Here is a 14,805-nt window from a genome sequence, read left to right as displayed (position 1 = left end):
TCTCATAATTTAACAGGTTGCTTTCGAGCACTCTTGCAGTGCGGCTTGTGTACAGCCGATTGAAAGTAAGCTCTAGCAATACATAGGGGGGGGGGGAAGCTATTCCCTAGCTGCTTTCACTTTTGAGAGTGCTCTGCAATGTTGCAAATGGAGTTGGAGAGAGGAGGCAACCAGCCGAATGTATTACTTGAAGCACTCGTGGACAGCACTTTTGAGCATCTTCTGTGCAATAGACAGTTGCAGCACAAGATGCTGAGCTTACACCAGCAAGATGCTGAGCTTACACCAGCCTAGTGTTTGTGCCATAACATTGCTAAGTAAGGCGTTTATTTTTTGCATGTCAGCAACAGCCATATTTCAGATTGGCTAGTATTCAATTATTTGCGGCAAAGTGCGTCATGGGAATTTGCTGCATTTTGTTTTTGCAATGTGCGGACGCGCAGTTTCTCTGCACTGCAACAGGGTCTCCCAGTGGTTTTCTCTTGAGGATCAGTTACCTGTTTAACGATTTTGTTTTTTGTTACTATTTACACCCCTTTTTACACAACATTGACTTCATGTATACTGCACAATAGCCTATTTTGATTATGCACTAGAAACTCACCCACCCACCCAGCCAACCAAACAAGCAACCAGTGGCGTTGCATTTATGTATCAGTGCTGCCACTGGTAGTCATAACCACTACCAGTTGACACTTTGTACAATGTTTCCAATTATAAATTTTGTTCTGTAATAAAAAAAAAAATGATAACGCCGCATTGAAGCTCCCATACGAGCTCTCTGTTATATCAGTTGATTTAGCCAGCTTCTGCTCAAGACTACAAAGTCGTTTGTAGATGATCACTACACTTAATTCTAAAGTCACTAAAGACTTCACATATGAAGCTTTAACAACGCTTTCTGTGCAGAAGGGCCAAAAAGATGGGCTGAAAAAAATGAAAATGTTTCAGAATCTGTTACGTCACATTCAATAAGCTAACTCTTCTATGTAGGTGCGGAAATCAAATTAATGAGAACTCCATCGTCAGCACCCAGTCATAACTTAATATCTCTGCATCCTGCGGAACTCCAGCAGACTCGCAGTAGGCCAATCCTAATGTTGATATTTGTCATATACTTGGGTAATACAGAGACCATGTGATAAAACCCACACAGCTATATACACTTCAAGGGCTCAATTTTTTTTTTGCTTTGACTGCATGATAATTGTCATTGTTTTATGACCATCTGAAATGCTTTTAACCCTGTCTTCGTTGCTTGATGCAGCCGGATAAAGCCGCTCGTGGAGAAGAACCTGCACGATGCTGCCCTCCTGGAGCGAGAGCTGATGAATTACCTTTCCAAAGGCATCCAGAACATCGACACCAAAGCCATGGGCCACTGCAGGTGAGTTAATTTGGCGTAGATGTCACACTATGGCAAGCCGAGAAGAAATACGACAGTCTTTTGCGAGGCACGGGAATTTACTCTATGCTTGATAGCTCTTGGAGGACTGTCCACTCTTTTGCGTTAGTCTACATTCGGTTTCACTGCACAATGTGCACTTGGTGGGAGGAGTCGTGTTACAGCTATGCAACAACAAAGGGAGATCGTGCAGGTATTTAATTTTTTTCATTAGCAATGTACTTCTTCTAAATTAGACTTACAGTTTATGAATGTTGCTTTATTGCTTGATTGTTCAGTATTCTTATTTTATTCCGATAGCTTCAACGGTTCGACATGTTACAGAAGGTAGCACTCGGGGGGTGTGAATATCTCGTTCAAATAGACAGCTTACATGAGCGATCTTTAAGAATATGTCATCTGTAATAATTTGTTTCTTGGGTTGTGCTATAATGGCTCCAAGTCGGAGGCCAGCCACCAGTCTACGTTTATGGCTGTGGCAAGAGAAGCAGATATTGCAGTGCCGCAATGAATCTGGTCCGGGAGCTGTCACTAAGAACATCCAGCCACAACCGCGCTCGAATTCAGTTGCTGTTGTTTAAGCGAGGTCATGAGCTCACAAGGTCATCCCGAAGACCTCTTGCAACAAAGAGTGTGAGAAGTCGCCCATACAGTTTCATCATCTTTGATGTAGCAGTTTTCATAGGCATACATTGTTGAAAGATTTCATTTTTGAAAGGGCACTAAAGAGAAAATTGATTTCAGTTGTATTAATAGATTACCCTTTTGCAATGTGAAAAGCACCTCTTTTGCCCTGAGAAGATGCTTGAAAAGCTCGGTAAATGCACCAAAATACAGGTGGCGTGGGCACTTTCATGTTTCCACACCACCTCGCCATGATGCCAAAGGTTTTTGTAGCGTCTGGTAGGGCCTATGTTACTTCTTTTATCTTAAAAATGAACTACATTGTGTTCTAAGGGTGCTAGAAAGTTAACATGGCAAGTTTTAGGAAATTTTATCCAAACCAATGTGGCCAAAATATGAAAAAGGACCAAAATTCTGCTACACTATGCTGACATTCAGGTGGTGGAGTTTGGCATGACGTTCAGAAACGAAGCTTCGACTTTAATTCTTTTTCTATTAATGAACTTATGATAGCGAATCAACAACTTGGGGTCCTAAAAGAATAATTTATCAGTCTGAAAGCGATTTAGTGTGCAGATGTAAAGAATCCGAATCTGCTTCTGTTTCAGATGGAAGCTACAGCTTCGGTATGAGAACGTGATCCTGGCTGACCCGAGGTACTGCGCTGAGAGGAACGTGGAGAATGCACTCTGGAAGTCGGCCTTCTACCAAGGCATCGAGGCATTCCGTCGCATCATGGAAGAGTGCCCCGACTTTCAAGAGGAGGCCAAGATGCAACTTCTCAACTTAGTTGACGAGGTGAGACAATTGCAGCACTAATGAATGCATGAGATGTAGAGTGAGCTGCACTTTGACAGCAGTTAGTTCTTAAGCATTAATTACAATGTTTTCGGGTTCTTTGTTCATGTATTATTAGCACTGTCTTGGGGAAGACATTCAATTTCCGCAGCTTGCAGGGCGGATGCAATGCTATTATGCCTGTACAGTAAAAGCTCGTTAATTCGGATTTCACGGGACTGGAAAAAATGTCCGAATTAACCGAATGCCGAATTAACGAATGAACAGGAAAAACAACATTAAAATCAAGTTGGAGAAGCATACCTTTATTTGCTGAAGTATTTTGTAATGGTCGTCTGCGTTTTCACGCAGAGTCCGGCTTACATTACAATTTTTCTTAACTTTTCCAAATGGCCATCAGCACGCAAACTGTCGGAAGTGCTCAGCCTACTACGCCCTCTAATATCAAAAGCGCCTCCGAGACTTCCTGTGAGGTGAGATGAGGTCGCGACATCATTAATAATTTCTTGATCGGGCAGGAGACCAGTCGTGGCGACACAATCATCAATCGCGATGTAGTCCGGAAGGGTCATATCTGTGGGAAGGACAGCATCGAAGGTCGGGCAGTCACCGTCGGTGGACTCGGCTGACACCTCGTCGATGCCACCGTCGGCTACTGCCGCATGCTCGGGCCTCACTGTAAACACGGTCACAACGGGAAAACACAAGAACTCCGCAAGAAGAGACTGTGCCGACACAACACAAGGGAAAATGGCGGTCGGAGGCGCAGTGGAGCGAAGAAAGAAGACGCCGACGTTCGGTGACGCCGCGATCGCCCCCACGAGTTGATGACGATGGCGATGTCACTCAAGTTTCGGTTTCGCCCCAGTGGTGCCAGCGCTGCTTTACCACACATTTGTGTAGCGGCAGCCGTCAGAATTTGTCCGAATTAAGCGGTGCGGAGCCCAATTCTGACGAATTAACGAAGGTTTGGTCCCATAGATTAACATGCACTTTGGCCGGGACCAATAGAGGCGTCCGAATTATCCGAATTTCCGAATTAACGGGTGTCGAATTAACGAGCTTTTACTGTAATTGTAGGTACGTTTTACTGTTGAACTTATACGTAAAGAGCTAACAGATATAATGTGCCAATAGACACATCAAGCTGATGTCATCGAATAATGAATACATGAATTTAGCAAATGCTAGATGTGAGAAGGCTAGACTAGATATAAAAGGGTTGTGGCAGATGCAACTTCTTTAAAAATTAGCTTCGATTCATCGCATTGGTTTAGGACAAGCTAATCCTATTACCCTGCAACCATCACTTGTGCCCCAATTGTCGGCTATACTAGCAGATGCTAGTTAAATCTTAACAGTGAAAAAAGCACGGGCTGGAAAAACGATAGACAAAGTGTTGAAGCGCTAATTTTCTTTGTCGTGATTCTTGCGCTGTTAAGATTTAACAATAGCACTCATTACCCGCTCGCCCAAAAAATTAACTCTCTTAAGTTAGCAGATGTACGTTCCGTACAGTAAAACCGCTGGTGATACAATCATGGCTAGTATTAATTTCGATGTGATACGAATTCATAATTTTCTCTGACTGAAGTGCATTGCTTTCAATATGGAAAAAAATCGGCTGTTCCGAATACATTTCCACATCGCTGCGAATCATACTAACAAGTGAGCAACAGCGGTGATGGCGGTGTAGCAGGCGTAGCGACTGGTGCAACGCGATTTGGGCAGGATCCATAGTTGCCGAGCAATTGGCTACGTCATGAGGCTGCGTAATCTCTCATTGGTCCCCTCTGTCAAGCGGACCGAACCATTCTCATCATGCGTAAAGGGAGGAAGCGCGTGGGAGACAGCCAGAGAGGCATGCATAACCCCCAATTTAATTTTTTAGTTCTTTAAACCTTGGTTAATTTCCTTCTCCAGGGCACCATCTTCTACGAGAACCTGCTGGACAAGTTCCAGGAGACGTACGGCTTCAGCTTGAGCCAGTTCCTCGAGCCCGACCTCTGTGCTTCCCTGAGTGCCAGTTCCTCTTCGTCGGCTGGTGGTGTCGCCGGAGGCAGGGCCGTTCCGGACTCTGTCCGCCTAGTGCTCATCTCGGTGCAGAAGATATACATCTGCCTTGGGGACCTGGCTCGGTACAGAGAGCAAGCCATGGGTACCACCAACTATGGCAAAGCCCGAAGGTAAGCACCACTCTTTATAGACTGTCCAAAGTCCATTTCACTGTCTCAGATTTGTTGATGCAGGTGGCACAAACAGCTGACATGCTGCTGCTGCAGTCGTGAAACATTGTGAAACTGTCAACCAATTTTTATGCGTATTATTTATTTTTATTAGTGCAAGGCAAAGCTTACCGAGTACCTGGTCATGTTGTGGTAACGTAAAAATTATCGTGGGACGTATTATATAAAAGTATATAAAAGTACTTGCAACCATGCTTAAGTACATCAATGCTGGCATATGATAAGCAAGAGTGACAGCGATCGTACGTTTTCTCATTTTGCTGTTGCGTTTGTTGTGTACCTTGTAAAAGTTTGTTTTTTTTCCTCACCATTTCTCTGTGCAGCTGGTACCTGAAGGCTCAGCAGATAGCACCCAAGAATGGCCGTCCATACAACCAGCTTGCGATTCTGGCACTCTATGCGGTAGGTCCACAGGTTACCTACTTCAAACTTTAACTGTCCCCGGGCCAGTTTGTGTTTGTACATTTTCGGGGGAATGCATTCAGTGAAATTTCGTTTCGCCTGATTGTTACCCATGTCCCTACAGCATTAAATTGTTGGCTGCCTATAGCACACAGTTCATTGCCTTTCTCTACCTGTATTACTAGATAGACATGTAAAGCATAAGCAAACTCCATATGTGACATTGATTTTGGTTAATCTATTTCTTCGCTCGATTTGAGCTCTCCTGCGACTAAGCTGGCAGTAGTACACTATGAAGGTTAATTAACATGTTTTAAAGGTTAATACGTCTCACCCTGTGGATATGTATAAAGAAAAAGTGTTTCATCTCAGAGATGTGCAGGGTACATCCCATAAGGTTTAGCCATACCTGTGGTGTCTGTGCCCAGTATTTAATTCTTTTTTTTTCTTTTGCTGTCACGTTCAGAGGCGGAAGCTCGATGCAGTCTACTACTACATGCGAAGCCTAGCAGCAAGCAATCCTTTCCTGACAGCGAGAGAGAGTCTTCTGGCCCTCTTCGACGATGCTAGGAAAAAGGTATGTTATCTCAAATTATCTGCCATTGAAGAAGGATGTGGTTATACAGTCGAACACGGATATATCGAACTCGAAGGGGATCGCGAATTAGTTCGATATATGAAAAATTTTATATAAAAAAAAATGCAGGCCCCGAGACCTTACCAGTGGCGGACGACCACCTACAATTGGCGCATTCAAGAATTGACAACTATTTCTGCACACAAGATGCAACAGAACGTTTTATTTGCATGAAAAAAAAATTGCTTATCTTGGCCTGCTTCTTCGTATTCGAAATGAAGTTGAAGACGCTGGCCTCGATCTTATCGAGGCTGTCCAGGTGCGACAGCCCGGTTCCCTCCATGTCGCCGCAACAACGGCAAATCAAGCCGAACGCTGCCGCCTCTTCAGCGGGGGAGTACGCGCGTGTAGTCGCCGCCTCGTCCGGACGATCTTCCTTGTCACTTGAGCTGTCGGCCTGGGCATCCTGGGTCCCTGCGACCGCAGCTACAATGTCCTCGTCAGCGAGGCTCGCAACAGCCAGAACATTGCAGTCCACTTCCAAATTGTCCGCAGACACTTAGGGTGGAACGGCAGCCAGGAAGAGAGAACCAGGCATAGAGGGCCTTTTCTACTTTCCCGTGGGCAGGAGCGCGCACACGACAGGCTCCCGACGTTTGCTGCTCCGCCGCCTTTGCCTTGATATCCGCCTTGTTCTTCAACAAGGTGCTCATAGTGCTCCGTGGTATCCCGATATCGTCCGCCACTGTCGAACTTTTTTCGCCCGCCTCAACACGCTGTATGGCTTTCAACTTGTTGCGCTTCTTGATGCTAGCCATTGCTACACGAGAAGTCGAAAATTCTAGCAGTCCGCAGTGCCTCTGCACAGCATGCACGCAAAAGAGGAATGCAGTGGTATGAGAAAACTCACGGAAGTGGACTCTGCCAACAAAGCGCTCGCGATCAGTCGTGATGGCGGCGATGGCTCTCCGGGCTACCCGGCTACCTGCGAGGGCAGCAGCGATGTACGAAAGGCGCGAGCTATGGTTGGCTGAGCAATTATGAAAGGCACGGGCTGTGGTTGGCTGATCAAAACTCACAAAACAGTAACAAAAAAGAAAGAAAAGTGAAAGGAGGAGGCCGCCGGCTCTTCGTTCCTGCTCTCTGAGCCGACGATAACGCAGAGAAAGCATAAGAAAGAGAGAGAGAGAGTAAAAAAGAAAAAAAAAAGCCGTTCCGCAAGTTGGAGAACGCGCCCAACAGGAGTACAGTCTGAGCCCTCTCGCCCTCACGTTTTGCGAGCATTTTGGGTGTCGGCGGAGGCGTGGTGCCACGAAGGTTGCGGGGAGCAGCGAGTGCCGAAGAGCAACTTCCAGCTCGCGCGCCGTTCGATATATCCGATGGTGGGTAAAAATACCGTTCGATATAAACGTGCAAATTTCTATACTTTTACAAAGGATTTTCAAGGGGATAATTTACGAGTTCAATATAGCCAAAAATTTGATATATGTGGGTTCAATATATCCGTGTTCGACTGTATATTTGTGCTTGTGAGTGGCATGTTACATATCTGAGAAGCTTCCTTTGCAACTGTTCTCTTATGAGCTGCATTTTCTAGCAATATCATAGGCATTAGTGACTGTGATCCATGGCCATAGAAAACGTGCCATTTGAATTGTGTACCTAGATGAATGAAAATCAAACATGCTGTTGTTTTAAGTTGAGGTTCTGACAAAATCTCATCTGGTCAGGAAGAATCATTGGCGAAAACTGGAATAGATGCCATTGCTTGTGAAAGAAGCACCCATGTTAGTGCCGTTTTCTTAAACAACGCTGAAAGTTCAGGCGGGTTACAAAAATCAGTGGCGTTGTATAACGGCGACAGTTGTTCGCCGCGTTTGGGTGCATGAGAAATCAGAAATTCAATGAAGAAAGCTTTGTCTTTGGTAGTGGGTTGTTTCCTTTGCTCATACAGTCGAACACGGATATATCGAACTCGAAGGGGATCGCAAATTAGTTCGATAAAAAAATACAGGCACCGAGACCTTACCAGCGGCGGACGATCCCCTACAATCGGCGCATGCAAGAATTGACAACTAATTCCGCCCACACGATGCAACAGAACGTTTTATTTGCATGAAAAAAATTGCTTATCCTGGCCTGCTTCTTCGTCTTTGAAGAAGCAAGTTGAAGGCGCTGGCCTCGATCTTATCGAGGCTGTCCAGGTGCGACAGCCCGGTTCCCTCCATGTCGCCGCAACAACGGCGAATCAAACAGAACGCTGCCGCTATTTCAGCGGCAGAGTATGCGCGTGTAGCCGCCGCCTCGTCTGGGCGATCTTCCTCGTCACTTCCTGGGCATACTGGGTTTCTACGTCCGGGCGATCTTCCTGGGAACCCTGGGTCCATGCGACCACAGCTACAATGTCCTCGTCAGCGAGGCTCGCAACAGCCTGAACAATGCAGTCAGCTTCCACGAAATCGTCGCAGACACTTCGGGTGGAACGGCAGCCGGGAAGAGGGACGCCAGCTCGCGAAGCGCGTCGTCTATGTGCTCGTCATTTGCCGACGATGTTGTAGCGTTGCTTAAATTGATGAAGCCACCCAGTGTTGTCGGCGAAATCATCTTCACCGAGTGCGGCGGCAAACCATTTGGCCTTAGCTATCAGCATTGGGCCATCCAAAGGAATGTTCTTCGCGCGCAGTTCTGAACCAGGCATAGAGGGCCTTTTCTACTTTCCCGTGGGCAGGAGCATGCACACGACAGGCTCCCGACGTTCGCTGCTCTGCTGCCTTTCCTTGATATCCATCCGCCTTGTTCTTCAACAAGGTGCTCATAGTGCTCCGTGGTATCCCGATGTCCGCCACCATCGAACTTTTTTCACCCCCTGAACACACTGTATGGCTTTCAACTTCGTCACAAAGTCAAGGTTCTTGTGCTTCTTGATGCTGGCCATTGCTACACGAGAAGTCTAAAATTCAAGCAGTCCGCAGCGCCTTTGCACAGCACACACGCAAAAGAGGAATGCGGTGGTATGCGAAAACTCACGGAAGTGGACTCCGCCATCAAATCGTTCGCGACATAGAGTCTCTTACACTAGCGCCAGGTTCCCTTGAGTGGCGCTTGAACTACCATGGGAATGATGGGAAGTACAGGCTTCGGATTTGCTTCGGATGGATTAGGTTCTTGAGATTCGTGATGCCCCCTTGCCGAGTGTAAAACAAAGCGATGTGAAGTTATTTCCAATTCAAACTTGCTTCATCCTTTTGTATGTAAAACTTATTGCAAAAAGTTTGCGTGACCGTGAGACTGAACTGAAACATAGACAAATTCAACCATCAGGGTATGCATTGCTCTGCATTAGTGTTCCAGATTTGGCATTACAATATAATGAATTTTCTTTACAACACTTAAAACAAACGTGATTGTCTTTCCCTCGAAAGTACGCATTATCTCTTTATGGAAATAACAGTACCGTATTGAGTGAACAATACTTACCGTATCGGTCTTATGCGATGCCAGTACGTCTTCTTAGCTTCGCCGTCGTTTGCAGTCGATTTGAAAGAGTTTTGACAATTAGCGCTTATCACAAAACGTGTACTCTATGCAATTTTCTGCACTGGCATGGGACGCTACATCTATGCGCCGCGGTGAGTGCACGACGTTTTGCTAAAACTGTCATATACAACCTGCAAAGCTGCAACATCGCAGCAAACCAAGAGATCTAGCGGTCTTCAGCCTCTCTGAACAACAAAGGCACTGCTTGAGTGCTTTGCAACGCACCCCACTACCCAGGCCTCGAGAACGAAACTGAAACTGCAGAAAAAGATCCGTAGACAGTTCGCCAGTTAACGCCATCCAATCCGAAGCCTGTACTTCCCATCATTCCCATGGTGGTTGAACGATCGCAGCGCCAGTTTCCTCTCTAGGTTATTGTATGAAACTCTATGGTTCGCGATCAGTCGCGATGGCGGCGATGGTTATCAGGCTACCTGGCTACCTGCGAGGGCAGCAGCGATGTACGAAAGGCGCGAGCTGTGGTTGGCTGAGCAATTACAAGAGGCGCGAGCTGTGGTTGGCTGATCAAAACTCACAAAACAGCAACAAAAAGGAAAGAAACGGCGAAAGGAGAAGGCCGCCGGCTTCTTCGTTCCTGCTTTAAAGAAAAGGCGGAAGGAGGAGGCCGCCTTCTCCTTCGTTCCTGCTCTCCGAGCCGACAGTGACGCGGAGAAAGCATAAGAACGAGAAAGAGAGAGGACAAAAGATGAAAAAAAAAGCCGTTCTGCAAGTTGGAGAACGCGCCCAACAGGAGTACAGTCCGAGGCCTCTTGCCCTCACGTTTTTCTAGCGTTTCGGGTGTTGGCGGAGGCGCAGTACCGCGAAGGTCGCGGGGCGCAGCGGGTGCCAAAGCGCACCTTCCAGCTCGCGCGGCGTTCGATATATCCGATGGCGGGTAAAAATACCGTTCAATATAATTGTGCGAGTTTCTATACTTTTACAAAGGATTTGCAAGAGGATAATTTACGAGTTCAATATAGCCGAAAATTCGATATATGTCGGTTCGATATATCCGTGTTCGACTGTAATTCACTGAACTCTGAGCAAACATGTCTCGCAGTGAGACCTGATTTAGAGTGTGGCCTCAGGATCACCAATAGAGACAAGGGTGCTTCCAAGAACCAAAAGTGGAATATAGGGGTTTGCTATGTTAGGTTAGGTTAGGTTCTTGCACATGTGTCGCCTGTCAGTATGAAATTCTTTTATTCCTTAGCTGCTGTGCCTGTCTTTGGCTATCCTTGAAATCGGTACAGTGAAATCGGTAAATTGAAATTCATGGGACCAGAAAAATTTTTCGTACAAACAGAATGTCGGATTATTGAGGGTATCAATGAAAAAATCGACAAATGCCTGCTACATCAAAACACACTTATTTACTGACCGAATTCACAGATATTGTTCTTATTTAGTGTAAAAAACAGTGTAAAACCTGCAATTCATGTCACCTGCCTTTTCCTTCACGGTGCAGCTGCCGTGCGGGATCCGTCTTCATACGAGATGTGCTTTGGGGGTTCTTTTGTTGCTTCTTTAGCTAATGACCTGGAGACCTTAGTGGAACACTCGCTGCACTACTACTGCACACTGACTTATATCATGTGAGGGTGTTCCTTTAGTACGTGTGTCTGGTATAACGAATTTTCGGATATAACGAAGTTATTTTCGTGGCAGATGTGACTTTGTTATAATGAGGTTTGAGTGTATGTTTGCTTTCGTGAGATTTTATGTGGTTACCTGTGGACAGATTGGCCTCTTACAGGCAACAGCATTCCTGACGATGCAGGCTCGCTTTTTGAGTGCAGTACCACGTATTTTTATTGTCGTCCGTTCACAGCATGTCCAGTGCTAGACAAGTGAAGTCTCCCGGACCGAAAATTATCTTGTATATTGATTGCTTGAAAATTCTGCATCTGCTGCCAGCGCAGTAATCTTGTAAAATGGTGCTTCCTTCCAGTACGACCATCTAGAGCGCAGGAGGCTGGAGGAAGAAGGCGCCAGCCAACAGCCGAGTCTGGAGAGCCCATGCGACGAAGAGCGGACGGAGATCTGGATCAGGCCAGACGGGACCACTTCTCACTGGAGCAGCCGACAGGGGGACCAAGCGTCGCGCGAGGTCGAGCAGCTGTCGCAGCTTTCTACAATTGATGTGAGTAGCAGGAGGGAATGACATACCACCTGCAAACTTTCCCGGATTTTTCATGTGGTTGGTGAATTAGGGCATGTACACTCAAACTTCGATATAACGAACACGGATATAACGAATTATTGGTTATAACGAAGTAAATGAAGAATAGTCTTGTCATAGCTACAGTGTTATAAATAAACGTTTATAACGAATTTTCGGATATAACGAAGTTATTTTCGTGGCAGATGTGACTGTTATAATGAGGTGTGAGTGTACAGTCGAACACGGATATACAGTAAAACCTCGTTAATTCGAAGGCCTCGGGACCGAGAAAAATATCCCAATTAAGCGGGATTCCCAATTATCCGAAACAACGCGAAATCAAAGAAATCAGCCAGAAAACGTGATGTACGGAAGTCACACCTTTATTGTGGCAAGTCAGCCTACTTGGAGAAAAATTCCTCCATGCGCGACTGACGCATTCGGTAGTTCCCAGCACTGAAAGTCATATTTTCCAGCCTGTCAATGAGGCGCAGCATCTCAGCCTTGTCGCCGTTGCACTCGACGAAGCTGCACACAACACTCAAGGCATCGATGACATCCGCCAAAGGGGGTGCTCGGGAGGGCTCGTCATCGCTGTCAACATTATAGGCCGAATCGGTCGATGTCGGCGTAACACGTCTGCACTGTGCACTCGACATTTGCGTACTCGGAGAATCCGATTGGAGTGCACTCCTCGTCCGCGTGCAAAGCCTCATATCGAGCGCAGAGAGTCTCCCCTTCTTCATCAAACGGGCAAGTGACAGCGGTGACAGCAAACTCAGCGGAGGTTGCCTCTTCTTTCACAAAACCGGCGTGCTCAAAACACCGTCGAATAACGGTGGCCTCCACCTGCCTCCATGAAGACACTCAAGCGGAGACAGGAGACAAATGGAGCAGTCGCACCGAATCGCACAATGCTCGCCAGCCAACATCCAAATGGCACAAAGACTCCACAAAACATTCACTTCGCTAGAGTGGCTAACATCGCTGTTGAGATGATGATGATCATGATCGCAACCGCACGCATCGCCGCCTGGCATTTGCTAAAACATGGCGTCTACGACGTATTTCCGGTAAAAAAAAACATGGCCTTCGAGATCCGTACATCAAAAAAAAAAATGCATGTGTAGCGAAGCTTATTGGAACTCTGAAGTGGGTCGTCCTCTCCGGCCCCTTCTAGTGGGTTGCCCTCTTCAGACAGAGTGCAGCTCGCGCAGAGTCTGCCCCCGCCTTGACTGTCGCTGTCGAGTATCGTCGCCGCTAATAAACCTCTTTATAATTTGGTGGAGAGTGCTGAGCCTTCACAACAACTTCGGCCCTCATTCGATGCCCCTGGCTCTTCGATCCCGTACCCTACCGCCTACCATGCCTCAAGACGCCTCCCAGCAAACGACCCCGCCCGCACCGACATGTCCCGGTGTCCCTCGTATTCGCGACCCTCCCGTCTTCACTGGCGCCGATGGTACCGACGTGGAGGACTGGCTCGCCATTTACGAGCGCGTGAGTGTCCCCAATAAATGGGACGAGGCCGGAAAATTGACTAACCTGGTTTTCTACGTCGCGGGTGTGGCGGGCCTGTGGTACAACAACCACGCATCCGATTTTACGACGTGGTCCGACTTCAAGACCGCCATTATCAACGTGTTTGGCCGCCCTGCCGTTCGTAAGCTGCAGGCCGAACAACGCTTACGTGAACGCGCTCAGCAGGCCGGTGAATCATTCACCAGTTACATTGAAGACGTCCTCGATTTCTGTAAGAAAGCCGACGCCACCATGTCCGATTCTGACAAGATCCGGCACATCATGAAAGGCATCGATGACGACGCCTTCACCATGCTGCTCGCCAAGAACCCCAGCACAGTGGCCAAAGCTATGAGGAGCTGCGCCGGCAGCGATCGATGACCCGTCGCTCTCCATCACGCGACGCTGAGCTCGCTGGCTTGTCGACCATACCCGACCACTCCGTGTTGCTCGCAGAGATCAAGACCTTCGTGCGCGAGGAAATCGCGCGCCAGTTCTCTCTGCTGGACTTTGCTCGCCCTAGGTACGCTCAACAGCCGTCGACCACCCTTCTGCCTCCCCTCCGTCGAGCTATTGAGCAGGAAATCGCGGAGGTCATGCCCGAGTACCACCAGCACCATCCGGTTCCTGCACCTTTGAGTTACGCCGAAGTTGTCGCAAGACCGCCCCCATCAATCGCTACGGCTGCCCCACACATTTACGCTGAAGCCTCCGCTCGACCTCACTCTTTCGAAGCGGATGTACCGGTAGCCTACGCCGACGTCACGCACAGGCCACGACTGCAGCCCACCATGCAGTCCTATCAGTTGCCGCCCCGTCAATCCCGTCCTGCACCATGGACGGGCCGTGCCCCAGGGAACCGATGGCGCACACCTGACAACCGCCCCATATGCTTCGCATGCGGTTACGCCGGCCACGTGGCGCGCTATTGCAATCGCGTGCAGCCACCTAGAGACGTGTCGCCTGCCACCATCCAATCGAACCGCCCGTATTATGACCCACCTACGCCTCCGTCGCCGACGTCTCGCCCAGCTGCACCTACCCGCCGTTCACCGTCACCACGACGCCGCTCGCTGTCACCGATGCGGCCACCTTCGGTCCCACGCGACCAGGAAAACTAGTCGTCGCAGTCCACGAGGCAAGGGCTGCGACGCTATCGAACTGCGAAAGCCCTCAGCGAAGCCCATCGAACGTGATAGACGTTTTTGTGGACGGTGTTCGCGCATCTGCGCTTATCGATACTGGAGCCGCCGTATCCGTTATGGACGCTAAACTAAGCCGCCTGCTACGAAAAGTGACGACGCCACTTTCCGGGCTCTCCCTCCGTACAGCCAGCGCCCAATGTATTCACCCGACGGCAGTATGCACAGCCCGTGTCATCATTCAGGACGCTCTGTACGCCGTCGAATTCATCATAATTTCTTCATGCTCTCACGACGTCATCCTGGGATGGGATTTTCTTGCCCGCCACGACGCCGTCATTCATTGCGCACCAGCCGAATTAGAGCTCTCACCATTCTCACATTTGGCG

The 14,805-nt window shown here is 48.0% G+C and overlaps 1 protein-coding gene across 2 annotated transcripts in view; it reads left to right on the top strand.

Annotated features, from left to right (window-relative positions):
* The window catches only part of LOC119390002 (telomerase-binding protein EST1A), a 68,977-nt gene that overhangs the window by 3,513 nt on the left and 50,659 nt on the right, over positions 1–14,805 (top strand). For both annotated transcript variants that reach the window (XM_037657502.2, XM_037657503.2), the window contains exons 3-8: positions 1,268–1,387; positions 2,638–2,827; positions 4,751–5,013; positions 5,397–5,475; positions 5,942–6,052; positions 11,541–11,732. In XM_037657502.2, coding sequence (XP_037513430.1) covers positions 1,268–1,387; positions 2,638–2,827; positions 4,751–5,013; positions 5,397–5,475; positions 5,942–6,052; positions 11,541–11,732 — 955 coding nt within the window. The remainder of the gene's footprint in view (positions 1–1,267; positions 1,388–2,637; positions 2,828–4,750; positions 5,014–5,396; positions 5,476–5,941; positions 6,053–11,540; positions 11,733–14,805) is intronic.

Source organism: Rhipicephalus sanguineus, chromosome 4, assembly GCF_013339695.2.
Source record: "Rhipicephalus sanguineus isolate Rsan-2018 chromosome 4, BIME_Rsan_1.4, whole genome shotgun sequence".
Lineage (NCBI taxonomy): Eukaryota > Metazoa > Arthropoda > Arachnida > Ixodida > Ixodidae > Rhipicephalus > Rhipicephalus sanguineus.
This window is presented reverse-complemented; position numbering and strand designations above follow the sequence as displayed.